Source organism: Pteronotus mesoamericanus, unplaced genomic scaffold (assembly GCF_021234165.1).
Source record: "Pteronotus mesoamericanus isolate MK-2021 breed Mesoamerican mustached bat unplaced genomic scaffold, CSHL_Meso_final contig_173, whole genome shotgun sequence".
NCBI lineage: Eukaryota > Metazoa > Chordata > Mammalia > Chiroptera > Mormoopidae > Pteronotus > Pteronotus mesoamericanus.
The window spans coordinates 17,001,936-17,029,917 of NW_026555072.1; the positions used below are offsets into that span (position 1 = coordinate 17,001,936).

The 27,982-nt window shown below is 38.8% G+C and overlaps 1 protein-coding gene across 5 annotated transcripts in view; it reads left to right on the plus strand.

Annotated features, from left to right (window-relative positions):
- Nucleotides 1-27,982, plus strand: part of DMD (dystrophin) — a 1,878,371-nt gene that overhangs the window by 1,503,585 nt on the left and 346,804 nt on the right. For 3 of the 5 annotated variants that reach the window (XM_054566574.1, XM_054566573.1, XM_054566575.1), the window contains one exon: nucleotides 18,331-18,503. In XM_054566574.1, the coding sequence (XP_054422549.1) occupies nucleotides 18,331-18,503 (173 nt within the window). Of the gene's footprint in view, nucleotides 1-17,458; nucleotides 17,575-18,330; nucleotides 18,504-27,982 lie in introns of those variants that run through there. The other 2 variants (XM_054566577.1, XM_054566576.1) reach the window with 1 other exon arrangement.

Sequence of the window (27,982 nt, forward strand, 5' to 3'; positions counted from 1 at the left end):
TTCTTTACATCCCCATGGCTGTTCCATAACTACCTATTTGTGCTTCTTAATCCCCTCTCCTCTTCACCCATTCCCCCACACCCCCCGCCACCTGGCAACCACCAAAATGCTCTCTGTATCCATGATTCTGTCTCTGTTCTTGTTTGCTTAGGGTTTTTTTTTATTCAATTGCTGATAGATATATGTATTTTTTGCCATTTTATTGTTCATAGTTTTGATCTCCTTTTTCTTAAGTCTCTTTAACATTTCATATAGTAATGGTTTGGTGATGATGAACGCCTTTTATTTTTTATTGTCTGGGAAGCTCTTTATCTGCTCTTCAATTCTAAATTATAGCTTTGCTGGATAGAGCAATCTTGGCTGTAGGTCCCTGCTTTTCATGACTTGGAATATTTCTTGCCAATCCCTTCAAGCCTGCAAAGTTTCTTTTGAGAAATCAGCTGAGAGTATTATGGGAACCCCCCTGTAGGTAACTAACTTCTTTTCTCTTGCTGCTTTTAAGATTCTCTTTTTATTTTTAACCTTTGGCATTTTACTTATGGAGTATCTTAGAGTGGGCCTCTTTGCATCCATCCTGTTTGGGACTCTGTGCTTCCTCAACTTGCATGTCTATTTCCTTCACCAAATGAGGGAAGTTTTCTTTCATTATTTTTCCAAATAGATTTCCAATTCCTTGCTCTTTCTTTTCTCCTTCTGGCACCCCTATGATGCAAATGTTGGATCACTTGAAGTTTTCCAAGAGGCTGCTTACACTATCCTCATTTTTTTTAATCCTTTTTTCTTCTTCTTGTTCTGATTGCTTATTGTTTTTTGCTTCCTTATGTTCCAAACCGTTAATTGATTCTCAGCTTCATCCACTCTACTTTGGTTTCCCTGCAAATTTTTCTTTATTTCAATTAGTGTATCCTTCATTTCTTAATTTTTTTACTGTAAAGTCCTCACTAAGTCCTCACTAAGTTCCTTGAGCATCCTTATAACCACTTTTGAGCTCTGCACCTGAAACCTAAAGTATCTTGTATTGTACTTTCTTTAGAAATAAAACAAGATGTCAGTCCAGAAGTACAAACCCCTTTCCCTTCCTGGTTTCTGACTTTGCTTTGATAGGAGATCTTATGGCTATGATAAACAGCCATGTTGATAAAACCATAGAGTGTAATTGTTTGTAGATTTTTAAATGACTAAAGGAAGATACTGCCAGTCCTAGAAACAAATAGAGAAGCTGACCCCGAGGGTCGATACAGCATTCACAGTTCAGTGCAGAAAAGAGAAACTGCCATACATCTGATAATCAGATAATATTTAATATAGAGGATTAGGTACATACTGACTCTTTGGAAAGGCTGGAGGAGCAGATTTTAGACTTGGCTTCCAGGATAGGCTTCCAAAATCAGATAGAAGTGATCCACTAGGGAGCCAGCCTCTCTGAGGTACCACTGAAGCAATGAACTCAAGAACATCCTCTGTAACTGTGAACTAGGAATCAGAAAATTGATATCTAGAGACTGCCATTTTGGTAGACACTGTTAACAACTGCTTTTTTCCATTCAGGAAGCTGGAGCATGGCTTGGGGAAATCTCATGCTTCGAAGGCTAAGCTTGCCAATAGAAACAGCCAGAAGGAGCAGGGAGAGGGCCCATACCTCACTTCCACCGTCCACATCTCTCACAAGTACACTTACTTGGTGTAGGTTTGCAGGATTTAGCAAACAAAAATAATACATGCAATGTACTTTTACTAAAAAATTAATTGTTTATCACAAATTCAAATTTAGCAGGTGCCCCATATTTTATCTGATAACCCTAATTTATTAAAACGTAATTCATGTCCAGAACCCTAGATACATAGAAGTCTGGCAAACACATTTTTAAATTTCCACCCTGTCCAGCCAGAAGGAGGATGGTATGGAGCTTTGGGAAAGCCAAGCCGTAGTATTAATCAAAGTAGATTTCCTATCATGAATGGCTGAAGCCTTTCTGCCCTGGACACTTTTGCTACCATCTGAATATTTTCACTCTGCAGTCTTACACTCTCTGAAATCCTACCAATCTGTGATTCATTTGGTTTAACTCAGCTGTCTTTTTTTTAAATGTAAAAATCTTTCAGAATGTGAAAGTGGTCAGACCATGCTCTGGGAATATGGTTTCCAACAGGCAGGAGAGGATTATTAGGCCTGAAGAAATGTAGGAGTAGAAAAGATTGGGCCCCAGAAGGTGGAAGGAGATAGGCAGATTCCCATTCAGATCTCCTTTGCTTACTGTTTGCATCGAGCACATTCAAGATTCAGTGAGGAATTACCTGTATCTCGCCATGTATAATGCGCACCCACATTTTTATGTGCATTATACATGGGATTATTATATCCATCTATTATACACATGGTATGTAATCATTATACCCATGTATAATGCACATCCTTATTTTTCCCTCAAAAACTTGGGCAAAAAAAGTATGCATTATACATGGCAAAATACAGCACTTCCTTTTTGTACTTCTCCCTCTTGTACCCCAAAAGATGCACATTTCCCAAATCACATAACCCAAAGCAATGCTGTCAGAAGGGCATAGTTCATCCATGTCAGAGGTCAAATAGCTGTATATGTGCTGGCCCCCGACATATGTGGCTATTGTTTCAGTGGGCATTTGACTTTTTAGTTCTGAACCATTGACTTGCAAATAACTTTTGGTTACAGAACTCTTCCTACGTTAGAGACTGCTTTGACTTATTTCATGAGTAAAGATGTCAAAAGGAAGAATGCTGGATTTGCACCATGCTCCCCAGTCATTTAGTGAGAAGAAATGTCAGCCTAGAGCGTGACGAAAAATACTGCCTCTCAGAGAAGTCGAGGCTGATGAAAAACAATCATGCACACACAATGCTGGTCTTCAGAAGCACGGATACTCTTTTTTTTGGTTCCCCATTTTCCCTGGGATTGCCTCGTCAGCATTTAACACAGTTGGGTAGTTCAAGTTTCAAGGCTACTGATTGTAACAGAAAATCAGTAGTAATTGGAAGCAGTGGGATGTTGGGAGAAGTAATAGAAGTAGCTGCTCTCCAAATTATCCTGCAGGACTTTCCATGGCAATGAAATCAAGTGGCGGAAGCTTGGCTAACTGAGTGCAGGCAAATAGTCCTACAGAGAATGGTGCTGTCTCTTCAATCCTTTTATCTCTGGTGGTGACTAGGAAGTAGGGGAATTATTGGCAGATGACTTTATCCAAGGGTTGAAAAGGGTTATTTAGGTAAAAGAAGTTATTGTTGTAGTGAAATCAAACTTTCCATGAATTGTTTGCTATGAAAGCAAATTGAAAGTAGCACTGCATCTTCGATAAGTGAGACAAACTTCGTTGATTAACTTGTGAGGTTTATTTGAATAAAGGAGATTTATTAATTTCTTTATTTCAGAGGTACAGTAGATCCATTTTCCCTCCAAAAGTGTATGTTATTTTTCCTGGTGTCTTACTTCTGCCTAAGAAAACATCATTGCGCTTCAAAGCTCCATAACTGCTTGATGACAAATTCTCATCATCAATAAATTAGAGACCATGAAATTATTTTTACTAATTACATGTAATTTAATTCCATACATTTAATGATATTTTAAAACACAGGCGTGCCCTGGGTAGGTAGTTAAGTTGGTTAGAGCATCGTCCCGATGTGCCAAGGTTGCGGGTTCGATCCCAAGTCAGGGCATATATAAGAAGCAAATAATGAATGCATAAATAAGTGGAACAACAAATTGATGTTTCTCTCTCTCTCTCTCTCTCTCAATCTCTCTCTCTCTCCCCTCCCTTCTCCCTTCCTCTCTCTCTCTAAAATCAAAAAATAATAATTAAAAAAACATAGAAGTTATTTTGTAACTCCCCAAATCACAAGGATAAATTTGATTCCATAGACTAAGTGTTGTGCCAAACAAAATATTTCATTTAGGCAAAGAGAAGAATACAAAAAAAAAAAATACTGGAACTCTAAATGCTCTCTATAACTCAGATACTATACGACATTTTTTTCTGTGAAGATCATTATGATATGTTTAAAAGGCAATGAGTATATGGTGTTTAAAAGGTTCAGATCTTCTAAATGCTTCAGAACCTGTTATTTGACTATGACCCTTAGATCTAAAATCTGATCTTTTGAAGGATTTGATTTGCCCTGAGTGTTTAAAAATATATGATTTCCCATAATAATATAGAATTATCATTTAGTAAACCAGCAGTCCAGTGAAAAATCACTTTACTTCCTTTGGTAAATACCACGATTCAAGATACTTACAATAGAGGATCCTGATTCTGGTATCAAAGTTTTTGGGGGCTTGAGAAATTTCAAAGCTTAAAATCTTATATTGATTGTATGGTGAAGAGTAGTCCAAGTTACTTTTGAAGTGTGTGAAATGAACAGCCAGAAGGAGTATTTTCTTGCCCGCTCCAGCACCAAGCTGTTTTCCGGGAGCAAGCATTCATCCATTCCGGGAGCTATAACCTGTGGTTTCTACTTTCGTAGCGATTATGCCTAAAACCATGAGATCAGGCCCTAGGATTTGCAGCGATCCACTTCTCAGGGCAAGCAGACCTTCCTGCTTTCACCAGTCAGAATGTCAGCACTTGGCTTCTTGTGCCAGGAGTCGCTTGCCATCTGTGAAGTCTCAGATACGCAATGAATGGAGAAGGGTGCGCAAACCTGCCTCGCATTCATGGACTTCTCTCTCTAATAGAGAAGCCTTTTTTCAAGCTTTTAATTTTTCTAATCAAGCCATTAGCATGAAACAAGGACATGTAATCTTACCAGAGTGAAATTGGGGTCATGCCATAGGCTAGCTGAATGAGCGCTCTGTGGCATGATGATGTATGGTCGCTGTACAGCAATGCCTTTACCACATCAAATCTGCCCTTTAATTACATTTTAAATCTCATTTGAAGAGATTTTATCATTATGGAAATTGCTCTGTAAATGTGCCCTTGATGAGACCCAATAAAAGTTTGCTGAGAAGAATTGGGGATGGAGGAGATGGATCAGCAGCTAAAACATTATCATCAGATGAAGTTTTCCTGCCTTTAGGCAAAACAGCCCGTGCAATAACAGAAAATCTCCATTGACTCAGAGGTGTGTTTTGCCCAGATTAGTACAGCAGGCTCGGCCTATACCACTCTCACTTCTTTGGTGACCTAGAGGAAGAATTCTGCTCTCCAGCTCAGTGGGCCTGTTCTTCTCCTGCCTCAGAGGATCACTTGAATTTATAGTTGCCAAAATGAATAATACAATATTTGCCTCATGTTCCTGACTCCACGCATGCATGCAGAGCAGGCCTAAGGTCCTTTCAATGAAAGATGGCTTTCTTTTCATGAAATAAAGAACACCTCGGCTTTCTTTTCAGGGTCATTTAAAAATATCTGTACTGCTGGGTTAGGGAAGGCACCTGAGGAGGGTTCTTAGGTAAAGAGGAAAGCCAAAAGGGGCTTTTCTCTGCAGCAAGGATTGTCTCCTAGCTCTGTGCAGCACAACTGATTTGAAGTTTTCTTTTAAGTCTATTCTCCTTTTTTTTTTTTAAATCTCACCCGAGGACATGTTCCATTGATGAGAGGGGGAGAGAGAGAGAGAGAGAGAGAGAGAGAGAGATGTGAGAGATAAACATCCATGTGGGAGAGAAACATCGATCGGTTGCCTCTCATCCACACCCCTCAATCCTGCAACCTAGGTATATGCCCTGACCGGGGATCAAACCTGCACCCTTTTGGTGTACGGGATGATGCTCCAACTGAGCCACACCGGCCAGGGTAAGCCTATTCTTAACTATCTCTTTCTTTGATCTTTTTTAAAAGGATTTTATTTATTGAGAGGGGAAGGGAGGGAGAATGAGAGGGAGAGAAACATCAATGTGTGGTTGCCTCTCACATGCGCCCCACTGGGGCACTGACCGGCAACCCAGGCATGTGCCCTACACTGGGAATCAAACCAGCGACCCTTTGGTTTGCAGGCCAGCACTCAATCCACTGAGCCACACCAGCCAGGGCAAATTCTTTGACCTTGAAGTGTTTCAGTGGCCTACCAGCCAGAGATCCCAAAACCATAGCTCTACTTTCCCCAAGGCACTAACTTTTGTATCCTTCCCCATGTCCCTGGCTAAATGCACCTTTTCTTCTATGTTACCCACCCAGCCCGCTCTTAATTCTTATTTCACAGAAGTTGGAAGCTCAAAACGAGAAAGAGCCAGGTTACCTGACTGTCGTTAGAGTGACAGGGATTTTCTCATAGCACCCAGGGACTGCCCCTTGATATGCCCCACTCACCTGCTCATTTTGCGCCTACGATCACTGTGACTAATTCCACGATACGTAAACAAAAACACCTTTTAGTGCCATTTTTCAGTGTGCTGTTTTTCCTGAAAGTGTTCCATTAAAATGGTACTCGAAAGCTATGCTGTCTTTATTTTTTATTTTAATTTTATTGACTTGAGAGAAAAACATTGATTCATTGTTCCACTTATTGATGCATTCATTGGTTGATTCTTGTATGTGCCTTGAACCGGGAACTGAACCTTCAACCTTAATATATTGGGACGATGCTCTAACCAATGGAGCTACCGGGCCTGGGCTCTACATTGACTTTATTAATTCAGTATATTTCTTGGAGCTGGAGGCGGCTGCTAGCAGTCACCACACTGCACTTCTTCTTAGTGAGTCTCAGAAGCCCATGAAGTTATAGGTCATATTATGCATTTACGAATATCTGTGTAGGTTTCTGAGGAGAGGATCCGTCACTTTGGCAAAGGCAGTCATGCCCTTCAGGATGTTAAGGACCATTACAGTAGACCAGTACATTCCCAAAGCGTGCTCCCTAGAGCGGTATCAGCTTCACCCGGGAACTTGTTAGCAGTAGAAATTTCAGCCGCACAGAATCCTGAACCCCAGGGCTGGGGACCAGCAGCCTGTGTTTTCTATAAGCCTTCCAGGTAATTCTCAAGCTTGCTCAGGTTTTGACAGCCACTGTGCTAGACAAGCTACCAGTACATGGTGCAAGCTCATGTTCACGGGCACATGTGGGTGCCACAGAGAAAGCAGAACCTTTTCCCCCCGCCCACATGGACCTTCCCGCTGGTCATATAGAATTACTCATCTCTGACGTGTATTCTTATCTCATCTTATCTTCATTACGCATGCTGTTCCCTCTGCTTCTCCTTCTCTGCCTTAAGACCTTGCTCAAATGCCATCACTTGTGTGATGCCATCTACGAATCTTGGTGACAAAGCTAATTGTTCCGTGTCCCCATAGGACTGTGTTGACATTAACATTACTGCATGTTACCTGGGTTGTGTGTTTCCGTAAGACTTTTTCAGGAGACTTTGGGCCCCTTGAAATAAGAAACTTACATGCTGTGATTCTGAGTGTTTTTAGATACAGTTTGAGTGGGGGAGCGCTCCATCTCGCTGCCAATCACAAAAGGGAAAACTCAGAACATCAGAAAGGATCAGAAGTCTGACAGAACCCAGCAGACGGGTCTTTCAGCGAGTCTCTTGATTTTCTACTTGAGATAGCATGAATAGTTAGATATCAACTGCACTGGTTTCTCAGTCCTTTGTTGATGAGAGTTTTTTTTTTCTGTTAAACTCTTAAGAGATTCCTGACAACTATACAGCTTCTCTACCCCTGGCAGGAAAGAGTGGACCAAAAACATTTGTTCATGGTAAAAGCACTACGGACATGACCTGTGTGCTACTTCTATTTCCCAAGGTGGCCAGGCTTCTTGATTTAGACTAAAAATAAGTGATAATGATGAAATCCCACTAAAAACTTTCCTTTTTTTATGCAGGGCACTATGAGGCAGGTTCCCACTGTTCTGTAACAGATATTACAATGTAGTGCCCATGTAAAAACTCTTATGATGTAAAATAATCTATAAAGGCATCCTTTTCTCTTTTTAAAATACTTTTTTATTTTTCCATTACAGTTGACATACAACATTACAGTAGTTTCCAGTGTACAGTATAGTGATGAGACATCCATATAACTTACCAAGTGATCGCCCTGTTAAATCCAGCACCTATCCAACGCCACACAAGGACAACCTTTTCTCTATTCATGTTATTAAAACTCATATAATTGATCACATGAGCATGGAAAAACCTAAACCTTCGCAAACCTCACTGTCCGGCTGATAGTTTTTCAATCTACATATTCTCAGATGCATAAATAAAGAAGCATTGTCTCCTGGCCAAAGGACAAGAATGCCCTGGGTCTGCTTCAGCCAGGCAGTCGGTTCTCTAGGATGTTCTGAGCTGAATTGAACACTTTGGGGAGGATAAGTAGGTATATAATGGAAAATTCATGATTGGGTTTCCGACCTCTGCACAGTGGGCTCTAGAAATGAAGAAATAGCCCTTACTATTTTGCCAGTTTCATATATGTCTAGTTTCCTTTGACAGATATGCCAGTGTTACCTACATTTATATTAATGTCCACAGGCATAGTCTCTCTTTTTCCTTTTCCTCATACATTGAAGAAAGAGGAACACCATCCACCCTCTTCCATGAGAAAAGAAAAGCAAAACAGGATGACGTACTCCCTAAACATGCGCAGGCGCACGCACACACCCTCACCCCCATTACATTCTCCAGAAGGAGTAATTTGTTCTACTTAGTAGTAGGCAGATATTAACTCACCAAAGAACACCAGCGAATCAGTCATAATTATGCCAGCAGGAATTTAGTTAACATGATTATGCTAGAACCTTCTTTAGCATTCAGATTTTGTGGATACCTAGCATTTATTTTAAAGGTAATATCTCTAAGCTTTAGGCTAAAAAGTACCCGCATTCTTAATAGGCAATGTTGGAATTTCGTATAGCTCTGTGTTGTATTTAAAATCATAAAAAAGTATTTTTAAACTTAAAACAATAAAATTAAAATTAAAAAGAGCCACAAAATGAATACAATGGTGCCAATGTGTGTTTGTGAATTATTTGGAAATTGTCCTGCTATTTAAAGTAAAAAAATATAGAAACATCGTAGATTTATTATTACATCGCTAACCTCTTCTAAACAATTGCCTCAGTTGTAGGGTTATTTTATGGTGGTGTTAGGATACAATGAGGTGTTTTTTTGGGGGGGGAGGGAGAGATGAAATAAAGTTGTTGTTCTGCATTTACAACATTCATAATTAAAACAAGCCAGAAGAAATTAGCTACATGGCTGTTATGATTTCTAGTGTATTATCAAAAATAATTATGGCACTTTGCCATATGTTCTTGCCTTCTTACATATTGCTGTTGGGATAAGATGAGACTTGACATCAACTAATTACTTCTTTCTAATACACAATCTTGAACTATAGTAACTCTCAAGAGGAAGAAATAGCTCTGAGACAGAGAGATCCAGTAACTAAGAGTTTCTTTAACTCTTAACTCTGTATACTGTATATAAGATAGACAAACTTGCACAGATATATATAACCAGACCTGAATTTGTTCATGGCGATATAATTACCTATTTTAGGAATAAGAATGGATTCTGTTCATTCAGAGCCATTCAAAATCACTAAAGATATTAGTTCTGAGTTGACTGAGGAGAATAAATAAGTTAATACCTAACTGGAAAATCACTCAGTTGCCTGTCCAGTCCTCTCAGAGCATCACGGTAAATTTCTCAACCCAAATAGCTCACAGTAGCCTACATGAGTTGATCATTGTGTTGCATTGCGTGTAGCCCAATTCAGAAGTCACTTGCTTTGCATTTGAAAGTTAGAGGAGGAATGGGGTGGTATGGTAAAAAGAATATAAATTCAAGCAGATCTGTGCTCTAATCCTGCTTCTGCCATATAACAGCTGTGGGATTTAGACAAGTTCCTTCAACTCTCACACTTGTAGTTTCCTCGGTTGTAGGCTAGGAAGGCCTACTTCACAGAGCTGATGTAAAGGTTTTATAAGGGATGTAAGTATCAGTTTCCTACCTCATTGCATCTCCCTACTCCACATGCCACCCCCATCTTGGCTCTGCAATAGTAAATACGTTTCTTTGTCAGAAAGGCCCATTTGGTCTTTTTCAGGTAAGGACGGTCACCTTCAAACAGGCCAATTCCTGCACGTAAAACATAATGCAAAACCCACAGTACCTTCAGTATCATAGGCTTCCCATATGTGCTTGTCTTTAGGATTTAAATGTGCCATCTACAGTTTATGTGAAGACCTTTCCAGATTGCCTATGGCAATGATCTTCTGAACGTGAATCATGTAGAAAATACTCAATGAGCAATGAAGCAGTAGAACCATACCTGAAATAATATTGCAACACAATATAGATTCTTACATAGATTTTGGATGTATTAGTGAAAAAGAAAATTCAGCTTAAGGGGGAGAGAGAGATGGAGGGTAGAAAAGAGGGAAGGAAGGAGGGAGGGAGGGAGGGAGGGAGGAAGGAAGGAAGGAAGGGCTAAAACTCCATCTTTCTTACATTACATGTGTTTCTATAGCTCCTAATGAAATATTGGATATACAGTAGGCACTTAATGCATGCTTGCGTGATGAATAAAGAGAACATTTTTGCACTGTGACATCATAAAAAGACACTGGGGGGGGCGTGGAGAAAGAGCAAAGATACTTGTACTTCCAACTTAGTATATCCGAAATGAACTCTTCAATTTTCAAATGTAATTTTAAGAATAGAATAAACTGGAGGGTCGGACAAGGAGAAAAAAGATCACGTGTTACCAGAGTTTGGGATTGCTTAAGGCAGTCTGACAAATGGGATTTTGCTCAGTTTCCTCTGGGATAATCCACCCTTGGCTGGGCAGTTTTAAAGATTAGATTTTGAAACAAAGCTTTGCACCTGGGAATGTACTGAGGCAGGAGAACATATCCCTTCTCTCCACTGTTCCAGTGCTTAAGCGTGAGAGTTTTCGAATGAGATATGAAAGCACAGACAACAAGCCCTGCAGGATAATAGTCTCCGAGGACCGTAATCACAGCCATTTTTAAAGCAAAGCCTATGGACTCCTAAATCCATAGCTGTTCGCTTAAGATGCATTGCGATTCAGTGGACCTGAAAACACACTCCTTATCTACCTAGAGCAACCAGGCTTTAAACCAAATGACAGTCCTCAAATTAACTCTTGTTTCTCTTGGGATGACAGCTCTGCTGCTTTTAAGATTATTGCAATGGCCACATATAGAATAGAAAAAACAAAAACAAAAACAAAAGGCAGGTACACCCACTGTGAGTCTGTACTCAGCTGCATTTCCCGAGTGAGTTAGGAACCTCGGGTGGTTAGATCAGAGTCCTAATAAAGTCAGGATGGTGGGTCCAACTCCTTTATAGGAGTGCTTCTCAAAAAAAAAAGTCCATTAGGGAGGATAATTCTGTTTTGTTTCGCTAGTTTTGATTTCCAACCCATAACAGGCTGATACTCTTGTAACATGCAATAAAAATGAATTACTTTAAAAATATTATAAAAACCATGACACACAAAAGGCAATCCAGTACTTCTTACAGGTTTCTATAAACGTTTCTAAAGATTTACTCTCAGTTTCTGTTCTCCTAATGGAGTGTGTGTGTGTGCGCATGTGTGTGTGCATGTGTGTGTACGCCAAAACCTTGAGTGTTTTAGATACCTTGGTTAACAAGTCATTTTGGAAAGGCAAGCTAAGAGAATTTGACTTGTATGTTTGCTTTTGTTTGGTTTAACTTCTTCAAAGCAGCAGCACCTTTCTAGAATAGCTATGTTGGATAAATTTATTTTAAGAGTTTTACATACACTGCTTTCTTTCGTAAATAGAGTTTACTGAACATAAATCTGTACGTTCTGGCTAACTCAGGATCATCATCATTAACATTAATTATTCTGCTTCTCTTTAAAACTAAGCGAGGACTTAAAGGACTAATAATATACATAGGGCCGTTGGTTTGCACACTGTGTGACCCTGATCAACTATGTACACCCGGGGCTCCTTTTGCGCCTTTCTGGTTCTCTGTCAGGTGTCACTTCTTGCTACTCTCTGTTTAGCCCTCAAGGATAACTTCTCTCCTATTTTGGGTATTCCATGTCTGACCTTTTAAATTCTTGGAAATCAGATCATCACTTTTTCTTCTTACCCAGCTTATTTGAATTGGATAAAAATTGTCAGTAAAAAGGAAATGATGGCCCTATAATTAATATAATAGTGCTTTCAGAAAGGATTAGAGGTGGCGTGTCTATAATGAATTTTTAGAGGAATTTAGTTACTTATTTTTATTTTTTATTTGCCTTTTTGTTTGTTTCATTTTGTTGCTTACTTCTCAGCCATATTTAAGATAGGGAGGTTTATTATTATTGCTGAGTTCTTTTTTTGAGACACAAAATTCGATATATACAGGAAAAAATATCAGGGTGCTATTATCTGCAATGTTTTAGAGGAGCATCATAACCATTTGTTTGGATAATAAAAGGAAGGCATAGCACTAATTCCTGGTATCTCTCTTCTATATTTTTCTTCTAAGAAAAGTTTTGTAACTTTTCATATTCTTCCCCAGTTTTCCTGTTATTTATGAACACCATGGATCATTCTACTTGTCGAATAAGACCACACAGATTAAATGTTTAATAACCTCATATTTGTCCTTTACTTTCCTTTATAAACTTTTATTCTCAGTGGCTTCCTAAAAGAAGACCTTTATCCAACTTAATTTAAGGACCAGGACTATATCCCACCTATTTCTCCTGAATGCTCTTCATCCACTTCAATCAGGCTGTACAATTCGCTGTCCCTGCTCATAAACCAAAGTCATTCCTACCTTTCAGCCATTTCCATGCTATTCTTCCCCCTTGGAATACCCTCTCCCCTCCACCTCTCTCAATCCTATCTATCTTTCAAGGCTCAAAGCAAGTCCTTTGACTTCACAAAGTCTATTTCTATCACTTGATTTCCACATGGATTCCCTTATAATAAAAATCCTTACATTAGCTATTACTTATTAAAGGCCCGTTGTGTTCCAGATGCTGTTCGAAGTATTTTTATGAGAACTACTCCATGTAATATTCAAAACAACCCAGCAGGTAGATATTATTATTTAATATTTAGTGAAGCCAAAGAGATTAAAGAGTTTTTAAACTTATGCAGCTAATAAGGAAATGAGAAGGGGGCGACTCACACTATGTCTACTTTACTACACTTTCCCATTAGTTTTCCCTGGGAAAGGGGACTTTTGACAGAAATAGGCTAGACTTAGAAAAGACGGAAATGTGAGATTTGAAAAAGCTCTACAGGAAACAATATACCCCCTACTTCTTCACTGTGAACCTATTACCTGCCTCTTATCTGAACATTCTTGATATTCACAGCTGAAATTTGCTCCATAATTGTATAGCACTTTATGCCCTGGCCAAGTAGCTCAGTTGGTTGGAGCATTGTCCTGATACACCAAGGTTGTGGGTTCGATCCCTGGTCAGGGCACATACCGTAATCAACAATGAATGCATCAATGGTGAAACAACAAATTTCTCTCTCTCTCTCTTAAAAAAAAAGAAAAAAAGAACTTTAGGCTATATGTTTCCTAAACATATATAGTGGGCTATATAGCATTTTCCCATCTGTACCTATTTTCTCATTTATTTTATGTTCTGTCTTGTTGCATTGTATATATCTCTGCCCACTGCTTCAGACCTATTTAGTAGTTTCCATATTAAGAAAACTAGGAAATTACTCTTTGAGTCATGAAAATGTTATTCTGCATTGTCTGTCAGCAGTGCTAGTTTTGCTGAAGTTTAGGCGGGAGGATTATTAATAAGAAAAGTTAATAGGAAAAAAAATTTAAATCAATAGGAAAAAACTGAGAGGTCATATGCCTGGTGGTTAGAGCACATTTCCCTGGAATCCAACGGCCTGACCACATGCTTTATTAGCTGTGTGACCTTGGGAGTTTTTGCTCGACCTCTCTGTAATTTCATTCTCTTATATGTAAAATGAAAATAATAAAAATGCCTATCCTCAGGGATTACTGAGAGGATGCAATGAGCTCATGGGCATATAGCACTTTGGACAGTATCCCGTGTATAGTAAGTATTATATATGCTACTGTTACTGTTTCTATTGTTATGTAACCACCACCTTTTTGTCCTATTAGTCCTTGTTCTTTCTAAAGAATACAGTCACAGAAAGAAGAGAAAAATTAGATAACATACATTGACTATAGTGACTAAGGCTTGAGTGATCATTTGCAGTTAAGTCAGAAGTGAAATAACACTACGATCAATGTGAGAAATGACCAAATGTGTAGAGAATTTATATATAAGTTGATTTGAGCCTAACTGATGACATGTGCCAGGGAGCAAGATCTCAAATGCTCTGGAGAATAGAAGTTTGTGGTTTCTCTTATACATTTGAGATTAAGGGGGGCGTGTAAGGAAGATTACATGAAGGTGGCAGAAAGCAAGCCAGGGATCGAATTACAAGGTAGTTAACAAGAGACTGTGCTCTCTTGAGGGCGGTCCACTTTGGTCACTACTAGGAGGAGGGGTCTGAAAAGAGGCTTTTCAAAAGTGTGTTAATGCAGGTACACAGAAACAATGGGCGGGGCTTGCTTAAAGCCAAGATACCCTTTCAGTAAAGAATGTATAGGCCTGGCACATGACTACCCACCATGACCTGGCTGTTAAGAATTTCTGATCAGATCACCCTGTGAGGTTACCTCCCACAGAAGCCCTTTTTTCATCCCCACTACTTTCAAATACCCATAAAAATTACTTTTTGTCCAGTATGACTATCCTCTGAGAATTCCACTTGATTCTCTGCATCAAGCCCCGGCTTTTCTGTGGCCCCTGAGTCTAAGGTTAATCTTAAGATAAATGCCACCATAGTAGTTTTATGCACATGTGTTTTCCTTCCTACCTCCTCTGTTGCTGTCTCCTCCTCATGTAGGATTCCTGCTAACTACTTGTCCTGAAAAATCTCCACTAGCGCACGCCAACCTCCTTAAAAAAAAAAAGCCTTGTGTTGCTCACGGTACTCACCTGCAGTTTCAAGCAATCCACCTCATCCTTCCTGTAGCTTGACAGATCACCCACCAGCCTGCCGTCCCAAAGGAACACGGCCACACTCCTATTTATGCTGATCTGTCAAGTCATTACTTAGCGTAATGTTCACCTGGCTCTTATGGACAAAGGAATAAATTACTGATGGGAGAATTTCGATTTCTGGTAGCAGGGGTATTTTGTAGTAAGGAGACCTTTTCAGTGCGAACAGTCTTTGCTCACAGGTGGTCCCATATGGCCAATTTCCAAACAAGAAGTGAAAAAAAGAAGGGTAGTCAGGATTCCATTTTTCATTTAGAATAAATCAATCCGTTTGGGCACCATTTTTAATCACAATCAGTAATACTGTCTTTCTATGTGTTTTTCTCTTAACAAAGGGTTTTTATCTCCTTGTTGGTAGTAGCTTTGTTGGGCTTCAGTGACTGCTATCTATTACAACCAATGCCTATAGCAAACGGGGTAGTGGAGGCAGCACAAGACCTTCTAGAGTCCGAAGTGCCAAACCCATTGCCCAGTTCTGACACTTATGGGATCGGTGACTTTAGGCAAGTCAGTTAAACATCTCTGAGCCTCAGTGGTCTCATCTGTAAAGCAGAGAAAACAGTACGTATTTCACAGGGCCAGGAGGAAGAATAAGTGAAGTGGTGTATTTGTAAGTGCTTTGTAGACTGTAAAGCCCTTTACTGTGCATGTGGCATTTGTTGCTTAAACCACCATCATGACTTAGAGAAGTGAGACCCAGTTCATCATGATACTGAGTGAGTCTCCTTAATACCGATGCTAAGACTTGACCTCAGCCACTTCTGAATTTTCAAGCCAAGTTTTTATCCTAGCAGCTATGAGGTTTGGCAGGAAATTCTCCTCGATAGCTGGTAATATGGATAAGTGCAATAAAATGTGCACACTAGATTTTAGGAAAAGTAAAGACTGAACTGTCTCTTGCATTCCTTGTATATCTTCCACGGTGCTAAGACAAGACAAATAATTGGTCTTCAATAAGTACTGGTTTATTGATTTTAGATACATTTAGTTGTGAGGATACAACAAAGATATTTCTATGCAGTGTAATGTGAATGGCAAAAAGGAAAGTTAGCAAATTCATGAATCAACATCCTGTTTGAGCTTGGGAAGACCTCTTCTGTATTCAACAAGGTGCCAATGGCTTCATGATGGACGAAAACTTCAGGAGCTGTCGATGGAGCGTGGGTGTCTGCTGTAAATGCAGGCTCTGAAAATTTAAACGTACTATCATTTACATGCATATTAGTATAAAGAGCTGACCATGTTAGTTCAACTATCTTATTTTCTTGAACAACTGAAGGTTTGGTTTTCATTCTCTAAGTCTATACTCTTAGGCAAAGTTTGAAGCAGTGTACAAATCAGATACAATAAGCTGGAAAGGAAGGTCAATGAGGGAAGTGGCGGAATGACCTGGATAACTTGGATCCATTTGGTTTTTTAGTCCTGAATTATTTAGACAAATTAACCTCACTTTTTTGCTGAAGAAGCAGCAGATTCACAGGGTGGACTTTCCCACATAGGGGCATACACAGAAACCCGGATGTAATTTGATTAAACTCCATTTCCTCAAGAAGCCCAGCACTAGTTTTCCAGCACAATGGCTAGTGTCAATATCAGGTTATTTCCTTCCAGAACACAGATTTGGATGGAATAGAGATAGGTGCTAGTCAATCTGTTTTAGTATTTCCCTTCTTTCAATTTCGGATGTGGTTCTATCCAAATTCCCCTTCCTCTCTTCCAGTCAAAGAAAATGGGACAGAGTTCTCTTTCGAGCCCACCAGGGATACTTGGGGTGCCAAAAACAGTGACAGGAGACATTCATTGTCCTTCTACCTTACTTCTGCAACATTCAAAATTCTGCATCTAAGAGGCTATGACTGAAAACACAGGCCAGTCCTTCAGAATTTCTAACATGTTATTGCGGCCACTCCCCGCAACCCCTTACTTTCAAAAAGTAATTTAATTCAATTTTAGAAAGACAGAGAGAAAAAAACTTTCCCAGCTCCACAGGTCAGTCTGATTGTTCGGAGCTTCAGAATGAATTTTTAAACTTGTTGAACAGAAGCATACAAATTTCCAAAAGCAAGTAGGATAATGTACAAAGCCTTCATTCATTGTGTAGGCAGAAAGGAATGCTGGTACCCGGCAGCTCTCTAAGGAATGTTCTTTTGGCTTTGACTGTTCTGCTGGGAACAAGGAGGGAAACACATATATAAAATGAATTTCTAATGTCTCTGGCTTATAATGGCAAAATGATAAGAAAAGTTGGCTGTTTAATATAAACTGTCAGCTGCATATTCCAGGCCTCCTCTCTTTGAGGTCCCTCCCACATCCACAGGCCTGGCTACCGTTGAGTGGGGAACACAAAGTGGCTGTTTATTATTATTGACTGGTGAGGCCTGTGCTCCAAAATTCATCCTGTCAACAGAATGTAAGCAAAGTTGGCATTTTAAAGCAGGGCTCTTTCAGTCGCTGGCTTTTCGCAGGATCGCTATGCAACAGGATCAGTGCTGTAGTCCCCGGTTCAAGCTGAAAATGTTACACAGGAAGACATACCATGTAAAGGTCAGATTCTTGTACTATGATAATTTTCTTGATCTGTGTCTATACCAATGAAGTTGAATGCATGTCTTAGCATAGCTCTTGTCAAGGTCCTATAGACTTTCCACCTGTCAGGCCTAAAAATACGATGGTATTTCAAATAGGAAATCTTACTAATAAATGGGCGATGCTGTCATAAGTGTATGTTGCCTTAATACCAAGGTGAACTGAATGTGTACTGCCAAGAAGATGCTCTCCTATGCTAGACTCCTGTTAATGTGCTGGTGCTGTGGACCGAGTACAGCTTTGTTTATTAGTCTGTCCATGCTTCTATAGTCAGAGTCAACGCTACGGATTACTATGCGCATGGAAAATATGGCTTGACCCCTAATGTAATGAAGTGGTTGGCACTGGGGTGCACTTTATCATGGGATTTTATTTTCATATCGCTTCCATAAAACAATATGTTCTGTGCATGGACTAGAAAACATAATGTACAAAATTTATAAAGTTATAAGTTATTATGTTTCAATTCACAATATCAAGGAATAAATTTATTATACCTAACAAGATGCCCATTTTCCATCTACATAGTAATGCAAAAAGAGAACACACCAAGAAAAATGAGTAGGAAGTGTATCTTTCTGTAAGTTGGCCCAATTGAGATGTTTTTGGAACCAAGAGTTGAGGTTTTTTTTACAGTTCTCCATATTTATATTTGTAGCAAGCCTCTTCTGTCTGTTCAGTTCTGCATATGTTTTTCTCCCTGCTGCCCTGTAGGACCTCCAAGGAGAAATCGAAGCTCACACCGATATTTATCACAACCTGGATGAAAATGGCCAAAAAATCCTGAGATCCCTGGAAGGTTCTGATGATGCAGTGCTGTTACAAAGACGTTTGGATAACATGAACTTCAAGTGGAGTGAGCTGCGGAAAAAGTCTCTCAACATTAGGTAGGAAAAGACCAGGGGCAAAAAAAAAAAAAAAAAAAAAGCCAGAAATGAATTAAAATGGCAAAATTTTTCTCATTTTCCTAGCACAAGTAGCTAATACCTCATATGTTTATGTAAATCACCCAATTTCAGAATGATTCATTTTATTTTGAATAAATGAATCATTCATTTGCCTGGTGTGGAGATGATACTTGAGGGTTCAGATTAGATTAAAGTGGTGGTGGTTTATAACCACGGGAGAGATGCATATTAAGACATTAGAGTGAATTTAAATGAGGAATACAGCTATCCTAATTTCAGAATTCTCTCTTGGTGTATCACAGGGTTATGCAAAAAGTGATAAAGTTACACGTTTGTTTACATGGAATTCTTTCTTTGGCGTTATTCTAAATGCATGAAGAGGACACTCTTTTTTTATTTTTAAATTACACTTTACATTTAATATTATACTGTATTAGTTTCAGATGTACAGCATAGTGGTTATTAAAAAAACACAATTCTTTCCCACTGTACTATGTCTTTACCATATTGGATTTTAATGTTTTTTTCTTTCAGATATTAATTTCCCTTACACCTTTGGGTCTATTTTCAGGATTTCCTTGTTGCTAACTGGTGCTAGTACTATAGCTGCCTTAGTCTCAGTATCTGGTAAGGCAACTGGCCTTACATATTTCCCCCAAATTGTCTGATCTTTTTACAAAGATGGCAATGCTCGCCCAATATTCCATGTGCTATCTTTCATTTATCTGCCTCCTTGAAGTTAATCTGGGCCATTTGACTAGTTCTGTTAAACAGGACATAAGCAGATTCATTACTTCTGGGCCAAAGCAATGAAGAGGAAATGTAAGTGTTTTATGCACTCTCTTCACCTAATAAGAGGCATCTTTTAAAGACCGTAACGCATATAATTAACAGTTCAGAGGAAACCTCCCCACAACTAAGGAGAGATTATAGTAACTTCCCACCCTTTGATTCCTCTCAGATTTCGTTACCACATCCTCTGTAGACTAAGCCTTTAGTTGGTCTGTATGAACCTATTTTGTACTTTGCCCCTTCCTGTGTATCAGGTTACTCTTGAGTAGCTAATGGCATATCTCAGCAGTGTTGTAAGGAGGGCAGGGTGAAACTCTTGCTTTACTCGTTTTACAGTAGTTCAGTGTTGCAGACAAAGAACAGAGATAGTAGGTGAAATGTCCAGTGTCACCTAAATGACAGGAAGTATAGGCAGTGGATGACAGGCTTCCTGCTTGCTACTTGATTGCTTTTCTAATTCACGTCTTTTTATTAAAATACTCAGTGCTTCCTTCTGTGGCTAGAGAAGGAGTGGTAATGGAGGGAAGTAGAAGAGGATGAATGGACTTCATGATAATCATGAAGGAACGCATGAAACAAAGGGAGAGAATCATGAAGGAACGCATGAAACAAAGGGAGCACCTACTACTTCTAGGCTGTAAGATTACAGAAGGGAGATTTTTTCCTTCTTTATAGTTCTAAATTGTCCAAATATTGACATATGGAATACTTACTTCCGTGAGGAGGAAAAAATATCACTGAAATTTTATTAATTCAAAAGCACTCATAAAAATCTGCATTTAATATGAAATAATAATAGCAATAATAATAGGAACTAAAATATGGTACATCTCATACCATGCCATGTCACGGGCACTTTATATTTCTTGATCCATTTCATGCTCTCAGAAGCCCTAAAAGATTGATTCTATTATTATCCTTTCTTTACATTTGAAGAAAGACAGGCACGGAGAGGCTAAATAACTTTTCCAGGGTAACTTAGTAAGTGGCAGGTCCAAGATCTGAGACCAAGGTTCCAGAGTCTGAGCTTTTACCTATTATGTTATACCATGGAGTGTAAAGAAAGAAGGAAAAGGCAAGACTCGCCTATCTTTTACACGTAAGTACGTAAGTGAAGGGATGAAACAGAGAAGCAGATTTCTTGGAGTAGAAAAGGGTTTCTTTTTATTTCTTTACAAGATCTTCCCCACCTAAGTTTGCACCCCATCTTCCAAGGCATTGGTTTGCACCTCCCCGCCTTGGGTCCATGAATTGGTACCGATATTTTGGAGGCAACAATGGGCAATGGCATTTTCAAAGATAGGGAGACTCTATTCTCTTTCTCCAGCTTACACACTAAGAGAGGTTAGTATGTAATGACAAAGGCCACTTTCATAACATTTGTCATCAAAAAGGAATGAAACTTGTGAGATGGAAAAGATACTGGCACATAAAGTAAAGAAGAGAAAGTTGTTCTTTTTTGCAGGACAGAAAAAGAAAGGTGCTATAACTGTTCTGAACATCACTCAGTGTCTTTTCTCTCCTTCATGTGAACTTGATGAAATAAAAGGAGAATTGAAAGCGGCAAACAGCATGTCAGCCAAAATATGGGCTCTTCATTCTTAGCAATTTCCCATATGCCTGCTACCGCAGTTTAATTCTTACTGTCATTAATCAAGTAGAAAACAGTTACCTTAGCTTATCTGAGGTGCTGAAAATACTAGAAGTTAAATATTCACATCAATGGTTTGGGCTTTTTAATACGCCTCTCTAGTAATCCAGGATGTGTTATAAATGATCATTTATAAGAAGCAAAGAAATAATTATTCACATCCCAGCAATTCAGTTTATTTCCTGACACTTGGTTGAAATAAGGGCATCAGTCATTCAGTCCATACAGAATGGCAGGGTGCATTAGAGAGAAGCACAGCAGAGGTAGTAAACTAGGGTGGTTATGAAATAGGATATAGATAACCCTGGAAGAATAAGGTACAGAACCATTAATGAAACTTAGAAGCTTGCATGGCAAATGTAGTCAGTTTCTCTGTCTGCATTATTTTCCAGTGAAAAGTAGTTCATTTGAAAAATAGTTCCAGCCCTGGCTGGGTAACTCAGTTGGTTGTAGCCTTGTCCCGATAAGCCAAGGTTTTGGGTTTGATCTCTGGTCAGGGCACATACAAGAATCAACCAATGAATTACAAGTAAGTAGAACAACAACTCTCTATCTCTCTATCTATATATCTCCTTCCCTCCTGTTCTCTAAAATCATTAAATTAAAAAAGTTTTTAAATAGTTCCAAAGATATCTTAGAAAAACTACCATTTGTTTGTCCAAGCCAAAACATAGTATACTAAACATTTACAGTTGGTTCATTATTTTTATAATGAATTCTGACAGCAGTTTTATATTTCGAAATATAAAAACATTAGTGCTTGATTTCACATGTCCATTTTTGTGAAAAATATTTCGAGTTTGAATTCAAGTGATTTTGAAGTTTTCCTTTGAGTTCTGCTGGCTCATAAAAGAGATCCTTGCGCTTCCAGAACCAAGCCCATACTAAGTTTTTTCACCTCCATTTATTCCTTCCACCCTATGTCTTTTCTTATCCTGTGATTAGGATTCTTATTCAGGCCTCCATCATGTCATTCCATATTGGTAGATTTGTCTCTGTCCCTTTACATATTGAGACCATCCATTATACATTTGCAAAAGTATTCTTCCTTGGATATTGTTTCTGTCATATTATCCCTTTGGTCAAGAACTTCAGTCTTGTTGGAACCCATATATCAGTCATTTGTTCATTTATCTGTTCATTCACCAAATAGGTACTAAGTGTTTCCTGTGTACTAGGCACTCTTCTAGGCACCTAGGCTACAACAGTGAACAAAACAGACAAAAGGAAATCACTGCCTGCATGAAGCTTGTATTGACTGACTAGAATCTAGCAGACCCTTCACTCTCTGTCAACTATGCCTAATAGGCCCTGCTAACCCTGCCCTTTTCTATTCTTCCCGCATCTCCCCATCCCTCCCTCTCCAGTCCCTCTCCAACACACTCTCCGAGCCAAGTAGCCTCTGCTTTCTTACCCCACTCCTGATCGCCAGCATTTTTCTCACTCTCCAATATAAGTATATACCTCTGCTGGTCCTCACCCTTGGAATACCATCTCTCCTCTCATTCTCCAATTTGTTTTAAAGATTTTATTTACTCACTATTTTTTTGAGAGGGGCAGGGAGGGAGAAAAACTTCATTGTGCGAGAGAGATACATCAATCGGTTGCCTCTCCCACGCCCCCGACTGGGGACCTGGTCCGCAACCGAGGCACAGGCCCTGACCGGGAATCAAACTGGCGACCTTTCGGTTCTCAGGCTGGCGCTCAGTCCACTGAGCCACACCAGCCAGGGCTCATTCTCCAAATTTTGACTCAAATAGCATAATGAATATTTTCCTCTCTGACAGTTCCTTCACCAGGGCTTCCCTGTCCTATTCTCATTTACATGTGACGGCAAGTCCCTTTAAGATTCGAGTTGTTTCCTAAGGCTATGCTTGCTGCCTCCCCTAAATAGATCAATACAAGCATTCCAAGCTTTAAATGAGTTAGGGAGACAGAACAGAAAGACACCTGGACCAGCAGTTGGGTGACATAAGTTCTCTTCCAGCTCTGTTACTATCTAAAATAGCTAGCGTATGATCTTGAGCTCAAGGTTCAGACTTCAGTTTTCTCCCTCACTGAGATGAGGATGCGTGGCCAGAAACAGGGGTGGCCTATTAAACTTCCCTTGCCGTTCTTCAACTCTGTTACTTTTAATTCTGCGATCACTCTTTATGAACCTAGGCTTATTATTGAACTTTTCTGCCTTGGTTTCTTCTTTTTTTTATATTTAAATGGAGCTGATTAGTTTCAAAGACATGGTATAAGGACAAGCAAATAAGAGGTCTTTGAGGAAAAAAATACTTTAATTGAAATTGTATGGCACTCTCTCATAATTTAGTTCAAGGACAGTATATGGCATCTGTTTTACATGGATTTGTCCACATGTATTATGTGCAAGAGGTATAATTAGAATACTCAGTGATAGTTGAGTGCCAACAAACAAAAGGATATGTTAACTGATTAAGGTGGGAGAAAAATAGAGTGAAAAGTTTGCACTGATATTTATACATGCATGCATGCACACATATACACATGTGTACACATACATACACAGTTACTGATATTATTGAACAAATGGATGGTGATTAGTCAAAGTGTTTCTCGTTCTAAAATATTCTATATCCACAAAAGTTACATTTCAATTTTGAAAATACCAATATTTGAGAAATAGTCAGTGAATTTTTTACATAAGAAATATATATATCAAGATTTCAATTTAATCTACCAATAGATTATATTTTCCAGATTATTCTTTATACTATTAACTCTGAGAACTGCATATGTTTTCAGTATAATTTCAGCAAAAATTACATTCTGTGAGATTTTTATACTTAGGAAAAAGTTTGTAAATGTTATAAACAAATAATAACTTTTATGAAATTTTGAGCATTAATTTTAGAAGTTAGAACACCAGCATTATATAGTCTACAGCAGCAATAAATCTCCAAGGGACTGCTTGATATTAGAAGTTAAAATAGTTAGAAGTTTTTCTATAATGGAGAACAAAGAAAGAGCAAAAGGAAGCAAAGTCTTTCAACCTTTGAGAGAAAAATGCAACATGGACATTGAGTATCTCTGACCTTTCTCTTATTCTCAGAATGTTGATTATATTTGAAAGTTGGAGTTCATGGCCCATCTGGAAAAAAAAAATGTTTACTTCTCTGAGTTTAACTTTCTCTCTTTGTTTAAAGTCCCATCGCTCCCACTGTATTTTTGTGCTCCCTTATTATTTCTGCATTCTTACCTTTTCTTTCCATATGCGAAAGTGCTATCTTATTATACAAGGGTACTAAAGATATTCAGGGGTATATCATTAGTTTTATAAAGGAAGTCAAAGTAAAAAATGAATCCAATATAACACATTTTGCTTTAAGAATACACGCCTTCCAGAATCAAGTATTATTAAGGATTTCAAACTAGGCATCAACTAAATCACACTGGAAATGTCCATGTCTAGAGAAATAACAATCACTTTAGCAGCCCCTATAATTCTTACAGTCCTGACACTAAAGAGTTCCTTAAAGACCAAGCAGTATATCCCAATATATCTAAAGCTTCTACATTTTACCTGAGCCTTACAAGTTGTAGAAATCATCTGCTTATTAAAGACCAGCCCTTGCCTGTTAAAAGCTAGTAGCCCCTAAGCTCTTGTCTTCACTAATAAAGATTAATAGAAAATGGATAGAAACTAAGTGCCTCTTCAAACCTCCTCTGTTATTTTCTGTTAAGTAGATAGGGGTAAGTGCATCTGCCAATTAGTTGAAAGCCTTTTGCTCAGGGACCCAAAACATTTGATTAAAAATCACTAAGGTTAAGGATTTCCTCATTTAAGAAATATTTATAATTTCTATTTCCCGCATCTTTTAGAAAGAGGGGAAGGGAGGGAGAGAAAAATAGATGTGCCAACCGGGGACCAAACTCACAACCTAGGTATGTGCCCTGACAGGGAATTGAACCCACAACCCTTCGGCTCATAGGACAACGGCTAACCAACTGAGCCGCTATGGCCATTTCCTATATCTTAATGTGACAGCTCAAGTTGTGTGGTTCATCAGCTGTCTTTGTACCTTTGCATCTCAGTTTCCACCTTTGCAAAACAAGAGGGTTGAACAACAACCTCTTAGGTTCCTTCCAGGCTCCCACAGCCTATTATAAAAGGGGCAGAAGAGTCATTACAAATAGAAAGGAATATTTTCAGGAAGAGATATTCCAAATACAAACATAGGTTAATCATTTAGAAATATTTGGCATACAATCTTGAAAATAGAAATGAGGCAGCTGCTTCCAAGATATGCATCGGAAATATGTCTTGAAAACACTTCACAAGCTTAGCATGACCCAAGGAAGGGTTTTCTGAACTTGGGGCATTTTATTACATTTAGATATCCTTCAAAATCATGTCATCCACATATACCACCCTTGCCCTGCTGAGACCAACAAATAACATTCCGGGCACATAGGAAATACTTTAAGAAATTTTTTCTCAAAGAATGTTCTTGGAGCTCATCTGCTGAGTTGTGAAAGTTCTTGTTAAAAGTACAGAAGTGCTGAAGGTAGAACCTAGGAATGTGTACTTTAAACTTGACAAGCTCTTCAAATGTCTCTCATGCACTCTACAGTTTGAGAGCCATGGCTTCAGATCAGCCATCTTTATAAGTGTTGTTTTAAGTCAGGAGCCACTATCTGACTGGCTTTCTCCTCTCTGACCCTTTGACCTCTGTTCTTTATAAGCCTTTTGTCTTAAGCTTTGGTCTTCATATCACACTTGCCTTTCACTCTCATGCTTTAGCAAGGAAAAGAATGAAGCAGTCATTTGATAATGTGGTTAAAGTAATCAAACATTCCAAAATGTAACAACACCATATCTTATGGACGCATAAGTTCCCCTGACCCAGACACATCAGAGCTCTTGGTCATACGTGGTCCCAGGTCCTCTTTCTGCTCCCCTGTTAACTCCCTTGGCTGTCCTGTGTCCCTGGCTTCTAACAACCTCCCTATCTCACGCTATGGAGTTTTTCTTAGATCCTTTAGCACTAATTCTGGGTCTCAGAGCTATTTTTTTGTTTGTTTGTGTTCCCAGACTTCAAGGGTTTCGCTGACCTGCCCATAATAACTCAGCACCATCTAGCCTAGACCTGGGTCATGGCACTGCCTTATGTAAAGAAAGCAACAGCTGGGGGCCTCTCCATAGACAGCCCACCCTTCTGCATATCTGTCCTCCCTTGGCCCCCTCCCGCAGCAGGATTTAGTGTCCCCTCCCTGATAGGGGGAGGCCAAGTGTCAAGTATCTTTCTGTTCTCCCTTCACTTCCGGTCTCCCTACTCCCCGTGCAGTCTTGGGACTGAGAGGCACTCCATATATATGTATTTAACCCGTGTCTCTCTTCCCATTTGTTGGTTTTCCATGTCTAGATTCTGCCTCACTCTACCTGTCTTTCAAAATGTCCTGCTTGATAGCTTCGTTCACCATCTAGAGGACCAAGTTGCCAATTCCAGACACCCCAGGGAATCCTTGTGGCCACTGGTCATTATATGCTATTAAACAGCTAAAATCTTCCATAGGGAATTCTCATGTAGGCTCATCATGGAATAGTGAAAACTGAAAGAGAAAGGAAAAGACAGAAACGTAATAAAAGAACTGACCGCTACACTGTATGCAGTCTGCACTATTATGTTTAATGTATGGCATTTGGGGTGTGTTTCATGATTTAGTTATTAGATAATAGGTGCCCTTAGAGTCTTGAACAATTGAATTTCTCTGATGGAAATGCCTATATTTTTTTGAATATACAGGGTCCAGCACAAACAATGCTCTTTTTTATTATAAAAATCTTTTATTACAAAAATTATAAGCATGTCATTCTGTAACATAACAATATCACACTCAAGCACACCATATGACATTTTAGGTGAAATGTTCAAATTAAAACTATAAATTATTACACCTATATTATTACCTTACCAACCACACTCAAGCAGGCCTTACTTCTGCTGGACCCTGCGATGTTTATATTCTTCATAACAGAAAATATTCTGACAACAAATCACCTATAAATCCACCTCTGAGGGTTAAACTAGGCATTTCAGAATGTTTTCATGTATAGTCAAGCATGTGCACAAAAGCACACACAAATGTTTCAGAAGAATAGATTGTGTACATTTTTGTAACCTGTTTTCTCACTTCACAACCAAGAAAGTGAAGTTTTCTATATTCATGAATATTTCCCCTGGTCATTACATGAACACTGCATAGGACTCATAGATTCATATGAATGCACCAATATATATGTAAGCAATTCCCCAGTATTGAATATTTAAGTTGTTTCTACTTTGTGTCAATCATAAGGGATGCTATAAGTAACATTTTTTACCTATATCTTCGGATGTTTTCCCAGTTATTTTCCTAACTTCTTCAAATTTAAGCATGTAGGTCATTGTATTTGCACATTCTAAAGACTTATATGTGTCATCAAATTATGCTTCAGAGAGTTTGGAACAATTTAATTTCAGTACATAGTTATCATTTGGGGATTCTGTTTGACTAAGGCCAGCAGGAAAATCGTATTTGAAATGTCAGGCGAAATTACCAAATGGCAAAGGGAAATGTTGTTCTACCTGGTTGCTTTACATTTCAATCTTTGCAGCATTAGAGACTAAATTATATTTATGTTACTGGCAGCATTAATTTTTATGAATTAATTAGTAGCTGCTGATAACATATGAGTAATGCAGCACAATTCTTGATTTACCTGAGGATAGAGCCTTGCCAACCTTCCGCGTTTCTTTGTTTTCTGGATTATGATTTATTTTATTAATTTAGCTTCTCGTTCTCAAGTGAAATGTGGATTTTATAGCACAGATCATTCATTTGTGTCTTCTTAAATGGCTTGTACTGATTAACATGTTCTAAATACAGTTGATGAGAAAAAAACACCAGTTTCTTGCCTAAATTATTCACGTTTGGGGGAGGCTTGCAGACAAATGTCTGATTTTACTTTTCCACGTGAGTTGTTGTCTCAGTACATTTTACACAA